The 14,536-nt window shown below is 40.8% G+C and overlaps 1 protein-coding gene across 2 annotated transcripts in view; it reads right to left on the minus strand.

Moving 5' to 3' along the window:
* The window catches only part of LOC120536623 (endothelin-converting enzyme-like 1), a 41,144-nt gene extending 26,915 nt beyond the window's left edge, over positions 1-14,229 (minus strand). The window contains exons 1-5 of one of the 2 annotated variants that reach the window (XM_039765046.1): positions 12,093-14,229; positions 10,378-10,446; positions 9,884-9,994; positions 5,043-5,135; positions 4,815-4,939 (exon numbers count right to left, since the gene is read on the minus strand). In XM_039765046.1, the coding sequence (XP_039620980.1) occupies positions 4,815-4,939; positions 5,043-5,135; positions 9,884-9,994; positions 10,378-10,446; positions 12,093-12,836 (1,142 nt within the window). In that variant the 5' untranslated portion in view covers positions 12,837-14,229. The remainder of the gene's footprint in view (positions 1-4,814; positions 4,940-5,042; positions 5,136-9,883; positions 9,995-10,377; positions 10,447-12,092) is intronic. The other variant, XM_039765039.1, reaches the window with a different exon arrangement.
* Between the last annotated feature and the right edge of the window lie 307 nt (positions 14,230-14,536).

Below are 14,536 nucleotides of genomic sequence, written 5' to 3' on the forward strand. Positions count from 1 at the left end.
TGTCGGTGTGCTAAATGATAAGTTTGATTTGGCATCAGTCCGTGGAGAAAAGGCGCATTTCGGTTGCAGGGCAGGGAGCGATGCGCAGGTTCCGTACTATAACCAAGTCGAAAATATATCTTTGGAAATCTACAGTTTTCTTTTAGAAACCTTTATAACCTTTAAATCGTTATTCATATTTCCGTTCTCTTCATTTCAGAGGTGTCTTCGTGGTTCGTTTTGGTGTGCTCAGCTCCTCACCTACAAACTTATCATAGCTGCCATGCACCACAGCTTGACAGGCAAATCGAGGAAAGGACTTGAAGTTGGCGGTAATGAATACCAAAACGTCAGTGCTATCGGGCAAATACGAGCGCTTTTTTTAAAAAAAAAACTATATATATATATATATATATATATATATATATATATATATATATATATATATATATATATATATATATATATATATATATATATTCAGTGCCAATGTGCATGCGTTGTAGACACATTTCTTTGTATATGTCTAGGAGTAAAAAGATATTTTGCAGCTTTGTATCAGTTAAGTTTTCTTTTAAGGATTTTGACCTGGTTTGTCGCATTTGAGGTCGTGGGGTTCTTATAGCGTCATTATGCATGATGTAATCTGCGCTCATTTTCAAAACAGAGATCGATAGAAAAAGAGATAGAGATACATACTGGTCCAAAGCAGCATAGGGAAAAAAGCAAAATGAGCTTACGCTTAATTTCTTATGCGGAACACGGCGAGACACCACACTAGACAAAGAAGCGTTCGGTGCGTTCCAGCAAGTCGAGCGCGGCTTACAGCGGAGGGGGGCCACTGAACACCCCACTGCTCTGTTGCAAGAAAAACTCAAACACTATGATCAGAATAATTTCATATTCCTCTCAATAACAAATAGGAAAAGAAAACAATGAACAAACAACGACCCCACAGTGTTTCATTGCACATTAAAACGTGCATCATAGCAATTAGATGAACGCATCCTCAGCTTGGATTGTACAATTATTACAGATCTTTCACATTCTTTATAACATAAAGGCACAGTACTTCGTTATCGCCGGCGATATTAAATGGCAACGTTCATTTTTAAAAGAGCAACAACTCATGTCCTGCAATGAGCACTAGGGTCTCCATTATTAAGAAATAAATCGGATCTAAGGAAGTGTCACTTACGGCCCAAACCTTTAGTTAGCAGTACTAACATGTTGTACCTGTTATATGAATTTGATGCTGTATCACATGTGGGAGTCTAAATCAGAATTTCCTATCCTCTGTCCATCCGTCCATATTAAAGGTGGTGCCTTTTCAGTTTGGGTTCTTTTTATTCTACCTGCCACGTGTAAAGCAAAATCCAGTAAGGTTGAGACTTCAGCCAGTGTCCATTAGATTGTATTGTCTATTGGAGTGTTTTCAAATGTGATTCGTTTTAGAAACATTTTGCTGCATGGTTAATATACACTTCTCCACATATTCAGTTCATTCTTGTTTTTAATAGATACTTCTGAAAAGCATTTTCCATGTTGAGGACCCTCTTGAGGTTTTTTATTGCCACCAATTGCTACATAAGCGTGGGACACTATAGCTTAGAATAAGAAGGAAAGTTTCAGTTCCATATTTGCTTTGGTTTGTTGTTAATTAGACCTTTTTTCAGTGAAGAGAAATGATTTGGTAAGAAAGATGTGTTGCTCAAGACACAGAAGTTACGTTCACATTCAAAAAAAGAAACAAAAAAAGAAAGGAGTGTGAATCATAATTGAAAACACTCAGTCTATAGCGATGAGTAACCAGATGGTGAAATCATCAAGGGTAACACTTTGGTGCTGAACGGAAGAGGAGAGTCCCATGGCTTAAGCACACCAAGGATAGAATGTCTGTTCCTTGTGGTGTGTCCATTTTGAACTGCAGTATTTCAAGAAGCAATGGGAACTGAGACAAAGAGGGCATAAATTAAGCAGTAACGGATCATGGAGAGACATGAGGCTGATTCTATCAGAAATGCAACTGAGAATATATAGTTGTTATAATCTGCCATAACTCCAGTCCCTACAGAAATTAGCTTAAATTTACAGTTTTTTTATAGTACAGCAGATTGTAGCCAAAATTCATAGTCATAACAGAGCCATACTGTTGGCTGTTTTCATTCAGTAAAGTGTGCTGAGTGCCAGATTATGTGATGAAAGATGAAAAAAATGGAGGTGTTGCTACAGGAAATAGGAGACTAAGAAAGAGAACACTAAGACTGCAGGGTAAAAAATGAAGAGGACAACATACCAAACAGTCTGGAAAACACAATGCATCACACTGTTGCAATGCAAAGTTGAACTTTCACTTATCCAACCATCCACCCATCCATCCATCCATCTAACCATCTGATCATCCATCCATCCATCCATCCATCTATCCATTTACAAACCCACTTTGAGAAACCAAGGCAACTGAAGGAAAAACCCACACAGGCTACAGTTGTAATGTTCTCCCCATGTTTATGTGTGACACTAACTTTGTTTAGAGTGTTTGAGTGTGGGTGTGTGTGTGAATGTGAGGCTGATGGTCTGAAGCCCTCCCTGGGGTTTGTTTCTTGCTTTAACTCAGTGGCAGTGGTGATAAAATAATTTAATATTTTATTATAATGCATGTGGGGGAGGATAGTTCATATCATGTTCATCTGTGATTGTAACTCCAATTCATCATTAAATTTGCTGATGAAGCAATCATCACATATATGATCACCTCTTATCGTGAGATGGCTTATAGAGAAGACCTTTGTCCTCTTACACAGTAATCCTAGGACAAAATTTCTCCCTTAATTTCAAGGAAACCAAGTAGCTGATTATTGACTTTAGGAAGCAGCACATAGATAACACTACATTTGTTGGAGTTGCTATTTACCTGTTACTTAAAGTGGGTACAATGCATCTCTGCTATTGTCAACAAGATTCACCAACGTCTTTATTGTCTTCGACATCTGAGGAAAGCCTGGATATCTCCATGGATTGTATGTTCAACAGCCTCTAGTGATGTATAGTGGAGTCCATGTTTACTGGCTGCATTACATCCTGCTCAAATCAGGATTACACAGTCTTGCAAAGAGTGTGGTGAAGTTGGCACAGAATACTACACAGCTGTCTTCTGTCCAGCATGTGCAGTATATATTACATACCAGCTCAGAAAGAAAAACAGTACTGGTAAAGGTCCAAGTCCACCTACAAAGTCACTCAATAACTCTCCCATTTTGGGAAAGATTATTATTATTATTATCCATCCATCCATTATCCAACCCTCTATATCCAAACTACAGGGTCACGGGGGTCTGCTGGAACCAATCTCAGCCAACACAGGGTGCAAGGCAGGAAACAAACCCCGGGCATGGCGCCAGCCCACCACAGGGCATGCACATGCACACACCCACACACCAAGCACACACTAGGGACAATTTAGAATCGCCAATACACCTAACTTGCATGTCTTTGGACTGTGGGAGGAAACCAGAGTACCTGGAGGAAACCCACGCAGACACGGGGAGAACATGCAAACTCAATGCAGGGAGGACCCGGGAAGCGAACCCGGATCACCTAACTGCGAGGCAGCAGCGCTATCCACTGCGCCACTGTGCCGCCCATTATTATTATTATTATTATTACAGATTTTAGTGATAAAGGCACTAAATTGTCACTTAAATTGACGATTGTATGAGTGTTTCTTGTACACCTTGTCTGATTCTGCAAATATGGTATTGTAGTCATGGTCTGTTTTTGGTATTGAACTAGTGTTACTAATCTGAGGAAGGCATGCAAGTAAGAATCTCATTGATCAATCTATATGTGATAGTGAACTTGAACTTGAATGTCAGTGTTCTCACATCACAAATAACTTGTAGAGTGAATGCCATCAGTTCTGTGATCTCAAAAATGATACAAACTGATCCTGACGTTTTTGTTAGGCCAATGGTCAGTTCCTGCTACCAGGTTCTTTTAAATGCAGAAATAAGTCAAATAGATAGTAGATCTAGAAAATACATCCCATCACAGGCTCAAATGAATGGCTGATTGATGACTGTTGCTTTTAACCACTTAAATGGAAGATCTTTGTTAGTTACAGACTTTTAAACTGATCCTGCAATACTGATGTAACATTCTTGGAATCTTTATGGCAGTCCCAACATTGTGCCATATATGATGTTGATTAATGCTTTTTGACTGAAAGGAGCATCAATGTTATGAATCACTCAAAGGTATTCCAAAATGCCATCAGAGAAACTGTAATTCACCCACATTGACATTCTGGGTTATTATAAACAATGTGTAGATAACCCACAATCTGAACACCACATAGATGTGTTTTGCAATTACACGAAATCTGTTGACCTAAGTAGACACACAAGATAAATTGTAAAAGTGCCTAGCAGAGTGGTTGCTGAACCCTTTGCTAGACTGTAGACTAAGGATTTCTCTCATCGGGACACTTCAGACATGAGTAATGAACCCGATCTAACTGATGCCAGAGACCAAGTTGTGCACTAGGGTATGGCAAAGCACGATGGGAAATTACAGGAACTGTTTGAACAGTGTGCTGAATCTGTTGACCAGCACAGATCTGTGTGATCCTCTTCATAAGTGGCCTGTGGCTTATGAATAGTGCAAAGCACAGGACCCTACATCTGCGACACAGTACCTCTCATATAGTTTTAGTCTCATTGCCCATCAGGAGTGTTAGAGAGGTAATCAGTGTACAGAAACTTACCAAGTTATGAGACTCAGACCCTTTGGTTGTGCCTTTTTAGCCAATTTTTGGCAGTGGCTCTCGTTCTCACCTCTTTGGTGTCGTGCTAATGATTTCTGACACCTTCTGCACATAGTCAGTGGCAAGGACAACAATCTCTTCATCTTCCGAAAAGTTGTCATGAAAAATTCGGTCCAGGAGTCGTTTCCATTGTACCTAGGAGGAAGAAAAGTAGCAGGTGAGGTGTAGTGGCAGCCAGAACTACCAGTGCCCCCACCTCCCTTTACTCTTGTTGAGGAGGCAAATGTTCTTAACTTACACTGGGTGCTGCCCTCTGTAGCTGCCGCAGGGTGATTCTGTTGTACATGCTGCTGATGTCTCGCCTTTGTTCGTCGTATTCTGAAACTGTTATCTGAGGATACACGAGAAAGACAGCATTATCGGGGGAGCGCAGGCGGAGGCGGGCGCTATCTTCAGGGAAGCACACATCCTAGGCTGCTTTGTGTAGCTGCATGTTGAAAAGAAAATACGTGCTTCCAGAAAAAGCAGGCTTTTATTTGAGGGATGAACACAGACACACACACACACACATAGACACACACACTCAGACATATACACACACTCACAGAGAGACTTCTCTGTGTGGGGGAGGGTAAATTATGCAGCTTCTCTGTCTGGACGCTCTAGTAGAAGTTGTGATATCAAAGTAGACGTGGCCTTGAGGACAGCGATGTCACAGTGTAACAGGTGGGAAATGTCAGATTGGTGGTGGAGCATCAAGTGGGTGATGTCAAAAAAAATGTTTTTGTATATTTTTGATGAGAAGATGCCTTTTCACATTCACTTAATGTATATAAAATATCAAGTGGAGATCTGAAATCACACAAGAATCACACCTATAACCTCACCATTAAATATCTACCATTCTCCGTTCTTACAGAAATGTTCTAATATTTCAAAAAAGTTTACTGTTAATTAAAATTTTCTCTGTATCTCTGTGTTCTTGTTCTTGTTGAAGAACTAAAGTAACTTCTCGCATCCAACTTAGTATTAGTTTGCATAAACTGATTAAATTCTATTGCTTCAATCTTTCCTTATAGTTTGAACTCTTGAAATTTGCTCATGAAATGTGGTGCTGTTGTGTCTTTCTAGTATTGTACAGACCAAAACTGCGTACAGAGCACCATATGTAGCCTGTTATACTGTTTAACCAAAGCATTGCTTTGTACTCCATCCATCCATCCATTTTTGCACACATCCAATCAAGTTTAGCACTGTGGAGAGTTTCACTCAATGCAGTGCGAGATATTGTCATGATTTAGGCTGATGATTAAGGTTTTGTGGCCTTTTCCTGTTAGAGAAGCCATTTTGTGTACCATTGTCAGGGTCACCTCCCATGTTTCTAGGGTGTGGTCCTTGAGGTTGTGGCCTTGAATTAATCAGAAGATGGCATAAAAAGTCAACCTTTTGCCCTGAGCTCAGATACAATCCTTATTTATGTTTTGACTTCACGTGTGGTTACTTTTCATGTCTTGCCTGGTTTTCAACCCATTGTTTGATATTGGACTGTGAATTTTGCCTTGGAGTTTCAGTCACTTCTGTTTATTTTTATTTTTGTTTGTTTTGCCGTTTGCTCACATCTCCTGGTTTACTCAAAAATTAGTTATTTGTTTTCCTGCTGAATGAGGACAGATATAACCCAACATTCATCTTTTCATTTTACTAACATCTGTAGCCTATCTGGTTTTGGACAGCGATGAACCCATGAGGACTCCAATTGTTTATCAGAAAGTGTCCTTTTTGCTCCACATCTGCAATTGTGTATAATTGTTGTATTAAATAAAGGGTAAGAAAACAAATGAATTAATTTTTACTCTCTAAAACTTCATATGTTTATGTTAACCTTCATTAGCTAAATGGCTGCTAATTGTCAATCAGTAGCCTCCTTCAAAATTCATGACACACTTTGACAGCTTCATTTACCTTCACTGCTGGTAGATGGAGTAATAGGAACTGACACTGAACACGATCTGTTTGGTTCAAGTCCTACTGAAGATTTGAAAATGTAAATGGGCCTGGCTATATGATAACAGCAAATTAAGCACACCTTCATTTTCCAGCAACATTCTTTCAGTTTAAGGGTGAATTACGTTCTCAAGGGCATCAGTAGAAATTAAGGGAAGTGCACTTAAGACTGAAGCCAGGAAGCACTTCTTTCCACAAAAAGCTGTGGAAATCTGGAGCAAACTACCAAGGCATGTAGTTGAAGCAGAAACCTTAACAACCTTTAAGAAGAATCTGGTTGAGATTTTTCATCTTAGCTATTAGTTAAACAAACAGGCTTAAAGAACTGAATCATGATCTCCCATTTGTCTAATTTCTTATGTTTCTTATTCCTCTTGATGTATATATGTTCATCTTTGGTTTTTAGGAAACTGAATCCTATTGTTATTACTATAATTTAAAAAAATATATTTCTGCCACAATATTGGTTTAAGTATTTTCTCAGCCTTATAAGCCTTCTCAGCCTTATAATTGAACTTGATGTGTTTGAATTTTTTAAGAATGTTTAGATAGTCAGTGTGACCTTTTATATAATAGTGAAACACTTATATGTGCATCTTTCATCCGTCCATTTTCTTCTATCACTTAATTAAATATTAGGATCACAGACTGCTACACTTAACCTGGCAACATCATTTTTATCAACATCATTTATCAAATTTGCATGACAATGTTATCTAAGGTTAGGATACATTACAACTATTTACAAGAATATTTTTATGTAGTTGGAGCACAATCAAGTTAAGAGACTTGCTCACAGACTTGTAATAAGGAAGAGGGACGTCCTGTGCCTTAGCCAATACACCACACTATGACACAACAACCAAACCAATCCTGGAACAGGGTTGTGTAGGATTGTGTGCTACAACAGCATTTTATCTCCTTAACTTAAAATAAACTGCTAACTAATAAAGGAGGCAGTCATCAATCAGGATTTGGATTTCTTAGGTTGTGGTGTGATCTTTGTTGCATTGATTCTGGTCCTTAATCTGTTGTTAAAGATTTCAGGATGTTGAAATGCCCTAACTTTTTCTTGTGTAGTGGCACTGATTGTTTTAGATAGGAGTTAATGTGTCATAGCACGTAGTTTGGAATAATAAAATATCTAAATGTAGATTCTCAGTATCTCTGCCTACTCATTAAGGTTTAGATGTTGCATTAACTTGACAAGGTAAATTTACTGCAATGGTTAGTGATGGTGCCTCACATCTCACTAAAAACTGGCTTTGCATGAATAAGTTTGCTTGGCAATAGACTGGCACTCTGTCTAAGGTTAGTCAGTGCCCTGGAGTTGGTACTATTGGGCTTAGCTTTGGATTCCCAAATTCCTTAATTAGATTAGCCAGATTTATTAAATAAATGCTTGGGGTTAACTTTAGCTTCCAAACATGCTGCATGAACATTAACAAATGCCTGACAGTTTGAATATATGCCATTTGTCATGAATGTGATCATTCTACTGGGTTTATGGGGAAGGATTTATAGGGTACACAGGAAAGGGGTTTGGTTAGGACCGTAAGACATCTGTCTGTTTTCTTCATAGTCCCCAAATCACAAGTTGAGAAGGAGAAGAACAGTAGCCCCTGCCTGATGCTCTCCACACTGCAAATCCCAAGACCCAGTTGTATAAAGACTTTGATGGGATCAAAAGTTAGCCAAATTAGTGCAACAGTTGCTCCCAGCAGTAAGTGGGGGATTTTCTTCTGGGAATCCAACTCTTCATTTTTCTTAGGTCTCTAATTTTATACGGTATTTCAAAGAATTTTGCAGCATGAACATTTTCCATATTTCCATACCTGCTTAATCCAGACCAAGGTTGTAGATGGGCATAGGGCGCAAGGCAGGAGGAAACCCTAGTATGTCACAAGATCTGAGCATAAATACTACTTTTTTATTAAAAGCAGCAAGAGTGGATGATCATTTTATGTGCATCACTTATCATAATCTCTGGATTTTTGGACTAAACTAAACTGGGGTTGATTCCTGCCTCTTACCCAGTGGTACCAAGAAAATCTTCAGTACCACATGATGCCTGATGTTAAGATGAATATTTTTGAAGAGGAATGGATGAATATGTCAAACTATTAAAACCACTGTTGCTATTTTTTCTTTTTGGTCTCAGAGATCTGAATTTTTCTTCAGTATTCTTCCTTGCTATCTTCATTACAGATATCTATGAGTTAGCAGGGCACTGCCTATAAGAAGTTTGCGCATTCTTTGTATCTCTGCATGTTTTTTACCTTCCACATCCTGAAGTATTGCATGTGTTATTTTGAATGAGTGTGCCCACTCCAGGGTTGGTTACTGCCTTGTGCCCAGTCATTTGCTGGGATAAACACCAGCTCCCTATGACCCTAAACTGCACAATCAGGTTAGGTAATGAATAGATGGACTGGTTAACAGCAACTTTTCTTACAAAGCTGTTCAACATTATATGCAGTGTTGTCTGAATCTTATACCATCGTTCCTCAACCCCTGCCTCCTGTGTAATTCTTCAGTGTTTTCTATATGTTCTCAAAATTCACATTTTTAAAACTAAACCAAAACTGTTTACTTTTTATCCTCTACATTCTGAAATATGGCTTGCATTTCACAGACTGTCAATTCAAGGCAGGCTTCACCTCTTTTTGGTGCTGTGAAATACTACCTTAAAAAATAATTAAATGGTTTAATGAATTTGTTTTTGTGACTCATCATATATTACCTGCCCAACTGATGTGTGAGTAATAAAGTCATCCGTGACTATGACGTCCTTAACTAATGTGGCTTTTTGATAATACTGTAATGTTACTTATGACCACTATTTTCTCTTTTTTGGGAGTCTATAACATTCTGTCAGTGTTAGGCTGCTTTTTTTTCCAGCTGACCCTAATATCCTATCTAGGTAGGACTGCTAGCACCATTTGAAGCTGTATCATATTTAAGTTTCCTGTAAGGTGTGCTTAGACACTCGTGAAATTAGATTTGTGTGAGAAATGACAGTGAAAAATCTGTCTGTGTTGTGTTGTATCATGATGGACGTGGGTAGGATGATGGTGGGTTTTCAGGTGAGCAATGTCTGAGTGAAGGTGCCTACTGATGCGTGAGATCACTTACATTTGCTAAGCGAGTTTCCAGCTGCAGGATTTCTTCTGATTTCTGGGTTGCATTGTCCACCCCTAGTAGGGTCACCACTCTCACCATGAGGGTCTTATAGGCAGCTAAAATCTAGAAAAAAAAATTGAGTAGAGGCAATGGACTTGGTTCCTTTTAAGAAAATGTCCTCACTTGAACTGCTAGCTGAATATGTTGCACCCCAAAGCCCAAAAAATACTTGAGGCAACACTGCTTTGATGAAAATTGGAGCACTTTTTCACTTCAACAATGGGTTTATTAGGCTGCCCTACCATGGCACCTAAGTGTATTACCTGTAGTTCAATGCTAACTACATTTCTACAGTGTTGCCTTTTGCCCTCTACCTCACTGATAGACCTAAACAGGCACCCCAGTCAATCAAATCACATCTTCTCCATACAGGACACTGTTACTCCAAGCCCTAGTGTTACCCTTAGCAGGACACTAACATGCTGAGATAGATCATGATTGCCTACCTTGATTGTTTCATTATCTTTTCCCAAATAAAGAGTCCTCTCTGGCAGCGTCAGTCCTTCCTGGTCAATCTAATAAAATAATAAATAAGAATATTTTTGTCACAAAAACAAAGGTCTGTGGGCTAGGAGCAGTATGAGCTCCGGGTCAAAGGCCCCATCAGGTGCTCAGGTTAATAAAGCAACCTCATTAACCTCCCTTCCACCACCATTACTTGACTGACCACTGTTGAACCAAGACACATTAGGCCATTCATGTCAACTTAAGCCCTGTACACATTCTTTAACTGGCTCTGGCCTCAGCACCCACTCCTTTTGGTCAGTGTTAGCCAAACAGCTTTATATGCCCTCCTAAATCTGCAGGCTGCTGCTGCTGTTACTGCTGTTTGTCTTTTCATAACAAAAGGATAGCAGTGTGGAGGTGGGGGTTGGAGGGGTTCTATCACCGTTAATCTTGCTGAGCTACTGGCTTGGCCAACATTCTAAAAATCTGAATAAATTAATACTGGTAATCATGCAACCCAAACCCGCTCCCCCCACCCCCCCCCCCAGTGAACTGCCTCCTATGATTTACTGCGGGACGTCTTTGCAAAACCCTGTCACGCTTCATTATTTGCTATGATGTCCAACTCTCGTGTGAGACTTTATTTATGGGAGCCCGAATCTCATCAGTCACTGCAGCACAATGATTTGAAACCACTGCAGCCATTTACATTCTGGTGCAGGAACTCCCCAGCACCTTCACACATGCCCACCATTCACCACCCTAAAGCCCTATCTTGTTACAGCTCACTCCAACCTCCATGGACTTCACATTCAGAAAGTGGACTGCCTCTCATCATAACTGTGAGCCACCACTTGAATGACTGAAATCATCCATTGTGGGTGATAGTGTTTCTGAGAGCCACTGCCTTAATCCTGGACATCTTCCCCTGGAGAGAGCTACACCCTGTAGACACTGGACCTCACTCAAAATGAGAATAGCACTAACAATACAGCTGTTTTGTTTTTTAGTGCCCTCCTGGCCAACAGGCAGCAGGGGTTTTGACACAAAGGCATCCTAGGGTCTAACTCACTGGGAGCAAGAATCTTATTTTCTAATAACCCCTTTGACTCTTACTTTTCTTCTCTCATTTAAATCCACTTTCCTGTACTCTAAGCTTCTATATCACTCGGTGCCAGCTTGGCATGGGGCACACTGCAAATAATAGCAGCTTTGACCCTCTCAATTCTATTTCTGCATCTCTCCTTGCTAAAAAGACAGAGGAGTGAGAGTGGCATCATTGGCACTGCAGATTAGATTGTTTGCTAGGCTGGCAGGATCCCCATTCCAAAACGCTTATGAGCCAAATGGCACAGAGTAACGAGGCGCTCTTTCAAATTGAGCCTGGATACTCTTCACCTGCAGAACAATGCCCACCGCTCTGGCAAGGACAGATGCTGGTCACAATTTGTTTCCATGCCAGAGGAAGTCTGTGTCCTGCTGCTGCTTTGTGCTTCCTTACTACAGGAAAGCATGCCACCTGTCTGCCCACATCACCCCCTCCCTTCCCCCACACTGTAGACCTCACTGTGCTTTTCAGGAAGCCGCTGTACTTTTGTAAGTGCAGCAGTCAGACGGCTGATAAATATAAGAAATGAGCTGCTTCAAATTCATATCAGAATGTCAACATCAAGGACTGTGCATGGTACACCCATTGGCAGTGCCAAGGACTCACCCGAATGGCATTCCTTGATGAGTTTTTGTCATCCACATTGACAGTGAGGGAGAAAAAGACAGCTGTGCTGTAGATGCCCTGTGTTCTGTACAGCATTTCGTTAAAGTCAGGTGTGGCACTGTTCTTGGTACTAGTTACATCCCAGCCACCACAGCTCTCAATGACATCCATCATGGGTCTAGCATCAAGCCGGTCAATCTCTCTCAGGTCCAAACAGGACCGGTAGAACTCCTTGACCTTCCTCTCTGCTGAGCTTTTTTCTTTTCTCTTGATAGGCAGCAACAGGAGCCTCTGCAGCTTATCTTCATTTTGCTCCCCTATGGCTGTGATGATGCCATAGCTGAGCTTGTCCTCAGGGATGCTGTGCCAGTGAAGCCAGTTTCCACATGCAAAGGTGTAAAAGTCCACACAGGGGTCAATAGTCTGATCAATATTTTTGGAGATGAACTGAGAAGCTTTCTGGAAGGCTTTCTTTTTTTGGCAGTCCTCCAGACACTGCTCCATAGAGAGGTACTTCAGGACCAGCATACAGCCCAAGATCACACATAGGCCAGCTGCAAAGACCAGTGCCGATAAGAGGCAGATCTCCCGTTTGCTCCAGTGGGGCAGTCCACTCCCTCTGGCTTTTCTGCTGCCCAAATGCAGGTTCAGTCCATTGCTCAGAGTCCCACTGCTGTACCTACTCACATATTTGACCTCCTGAAACTCATCATAGTGAGCTGTTAGAGAGTAGGTTTTTTCCATGGTTCAAAGAGGTGTGAATATTTGGAGCTAAGAACAAAATTGACATTCACACTGGCTTGACCCTTTGCGTTTTTAAAAGTGTAGCACACCTCACCTATGACTTGGGTTGAATGATTTGACACAATTTTCATCCAGTCTTTAGTATTCTGAAAATATGTCTAGTTAGCAGAATTTCATACATTGAAAGTGGAGGTCCACAGAGTCCACTTATTTAACATGGTTACGATTCTTTTGCAATGCTAGATATTTCAGCAGCCATAGACTGGGCACTCTGGCAAAATAAGATGTCCTGAATACAGAAGTGTTAGCAAGATGAAGTCTTACTATTTAAGCACAGCAGCAGTTATGTGATACTCTACAACGAAGATGCTCTGGCTGGGTCAGACTCCAATAAAGGGAGCATGCAATGGACTTTCATTGAATCTGTTTTTCTAGTAAGATGCTCTAAAAATATTAAGTTTCTTTAGGAAAGTTACCAAGTCCATTTCACATGAAAATATTCAGGCTGTTCTGACATGGAAACCCACCAGCATCACAGACTTCTAGTGGGGTGCTTTCGCAGGATCAGGCTCCTTGAAAAAGGATTCACCAGCAGATTCAAAAATTCCTAGATGGACTATTAAGTTCAGCTCTTCATTAATGAGCAAGATGAATTCCCATCTGCACTGGCTGGACACACAATGCAGCAGGATCCGGAGCCTACTGCAAAATCTAATTTTCTTGGAAGATCGGACTTTTACAGGAGAGTAATCCAAAGTGATTAAGCCAGTTTTGTAGGACCCACAAATTCAATCCAGTATGAAAGCTTCAGGTCCTTCTGGTAGGATACTTGTGACTGAGATCCTGCCTAGAGAATACTCAAGCAAGATCAGGTTCCTCCAAAAGGACACTTTAGCAAGATTAGGACCAAAGAAAGAGCACCACTGAGGAATCAAGGTTTGCAAAACAGACACTCCTGCAAAATCTGACTTCTTCAGCGGGGATGTCCAATGGTATCAGACCTGTTAGCAGATTGAGTTCACAACAGGCAAATAAAAAAAAAACAAAAAGCAAAAAAAAAACCAATCCTCCCAATAGGACACTCAAGCACCATCAGGTCCCAGTGGTTGATTTTCAATCAGCTTGCGTGCCTAAGGGGTCTGAAAAGAGACACAGAAATCAATGCTAAATGTTAAACAGACAGATTCTTTTGAGTTGTTGCAAACACTAAAATTGTTAAGATTGATTTCTGATGCTCATCATGCAGACACAGGAGGCTGGAAATGACACGCTGTTTAGAGAGCCACTGCGTGAGCTGGTTTACAGGAGGCTACGCTGAAACGGCAGCCAGCTCCTGTGGGTGCAGATCACTGGGACTGATCTTGTGTTCCCGCTTCGGAGTCGAGACCTTCTTTTTAACAAAATATAACCACCCCACTCCCCCCAAACACCCCCCCCCACCAGAGGCTGAGTAATGAAATGGATAGTCTGAGTCTGAGAGCTGTGCGCTGATGTGTTGCACAGATGCCTTGTCGCGTTGCGTCTATAGCTCTGCCTAATCGTGCCACTGAAAGTTGCCTTTGCCTTTAAAAACCTTTTCTTTACATTTGAACTTGAGTTTCCTGCTCTTGATGGCTTCCATACGAAATGTAAAAGCAGCCGCTGTACAGGTTCACATGCCTGTCAGTCTTGACTTGGTAATGGGCCAGTCGGGTGGATGG

The sequence above is a fragment of the Polypterus senegalus genome, chromosome 1 (genome assembly GCF_016835505.1).
Source record: "Polypterus senegalus isolate Bchr_013 chromosome 1, ASM1683550v1, whole genome shotgun sequence".
In the NCBI taxonomy this organism is placed as follows: Eukaryota; Metazoa; Chordata; class Cladistia; order Polypteriformes; family Polypteridae; genus Polypterus; species Polypterus senegalus.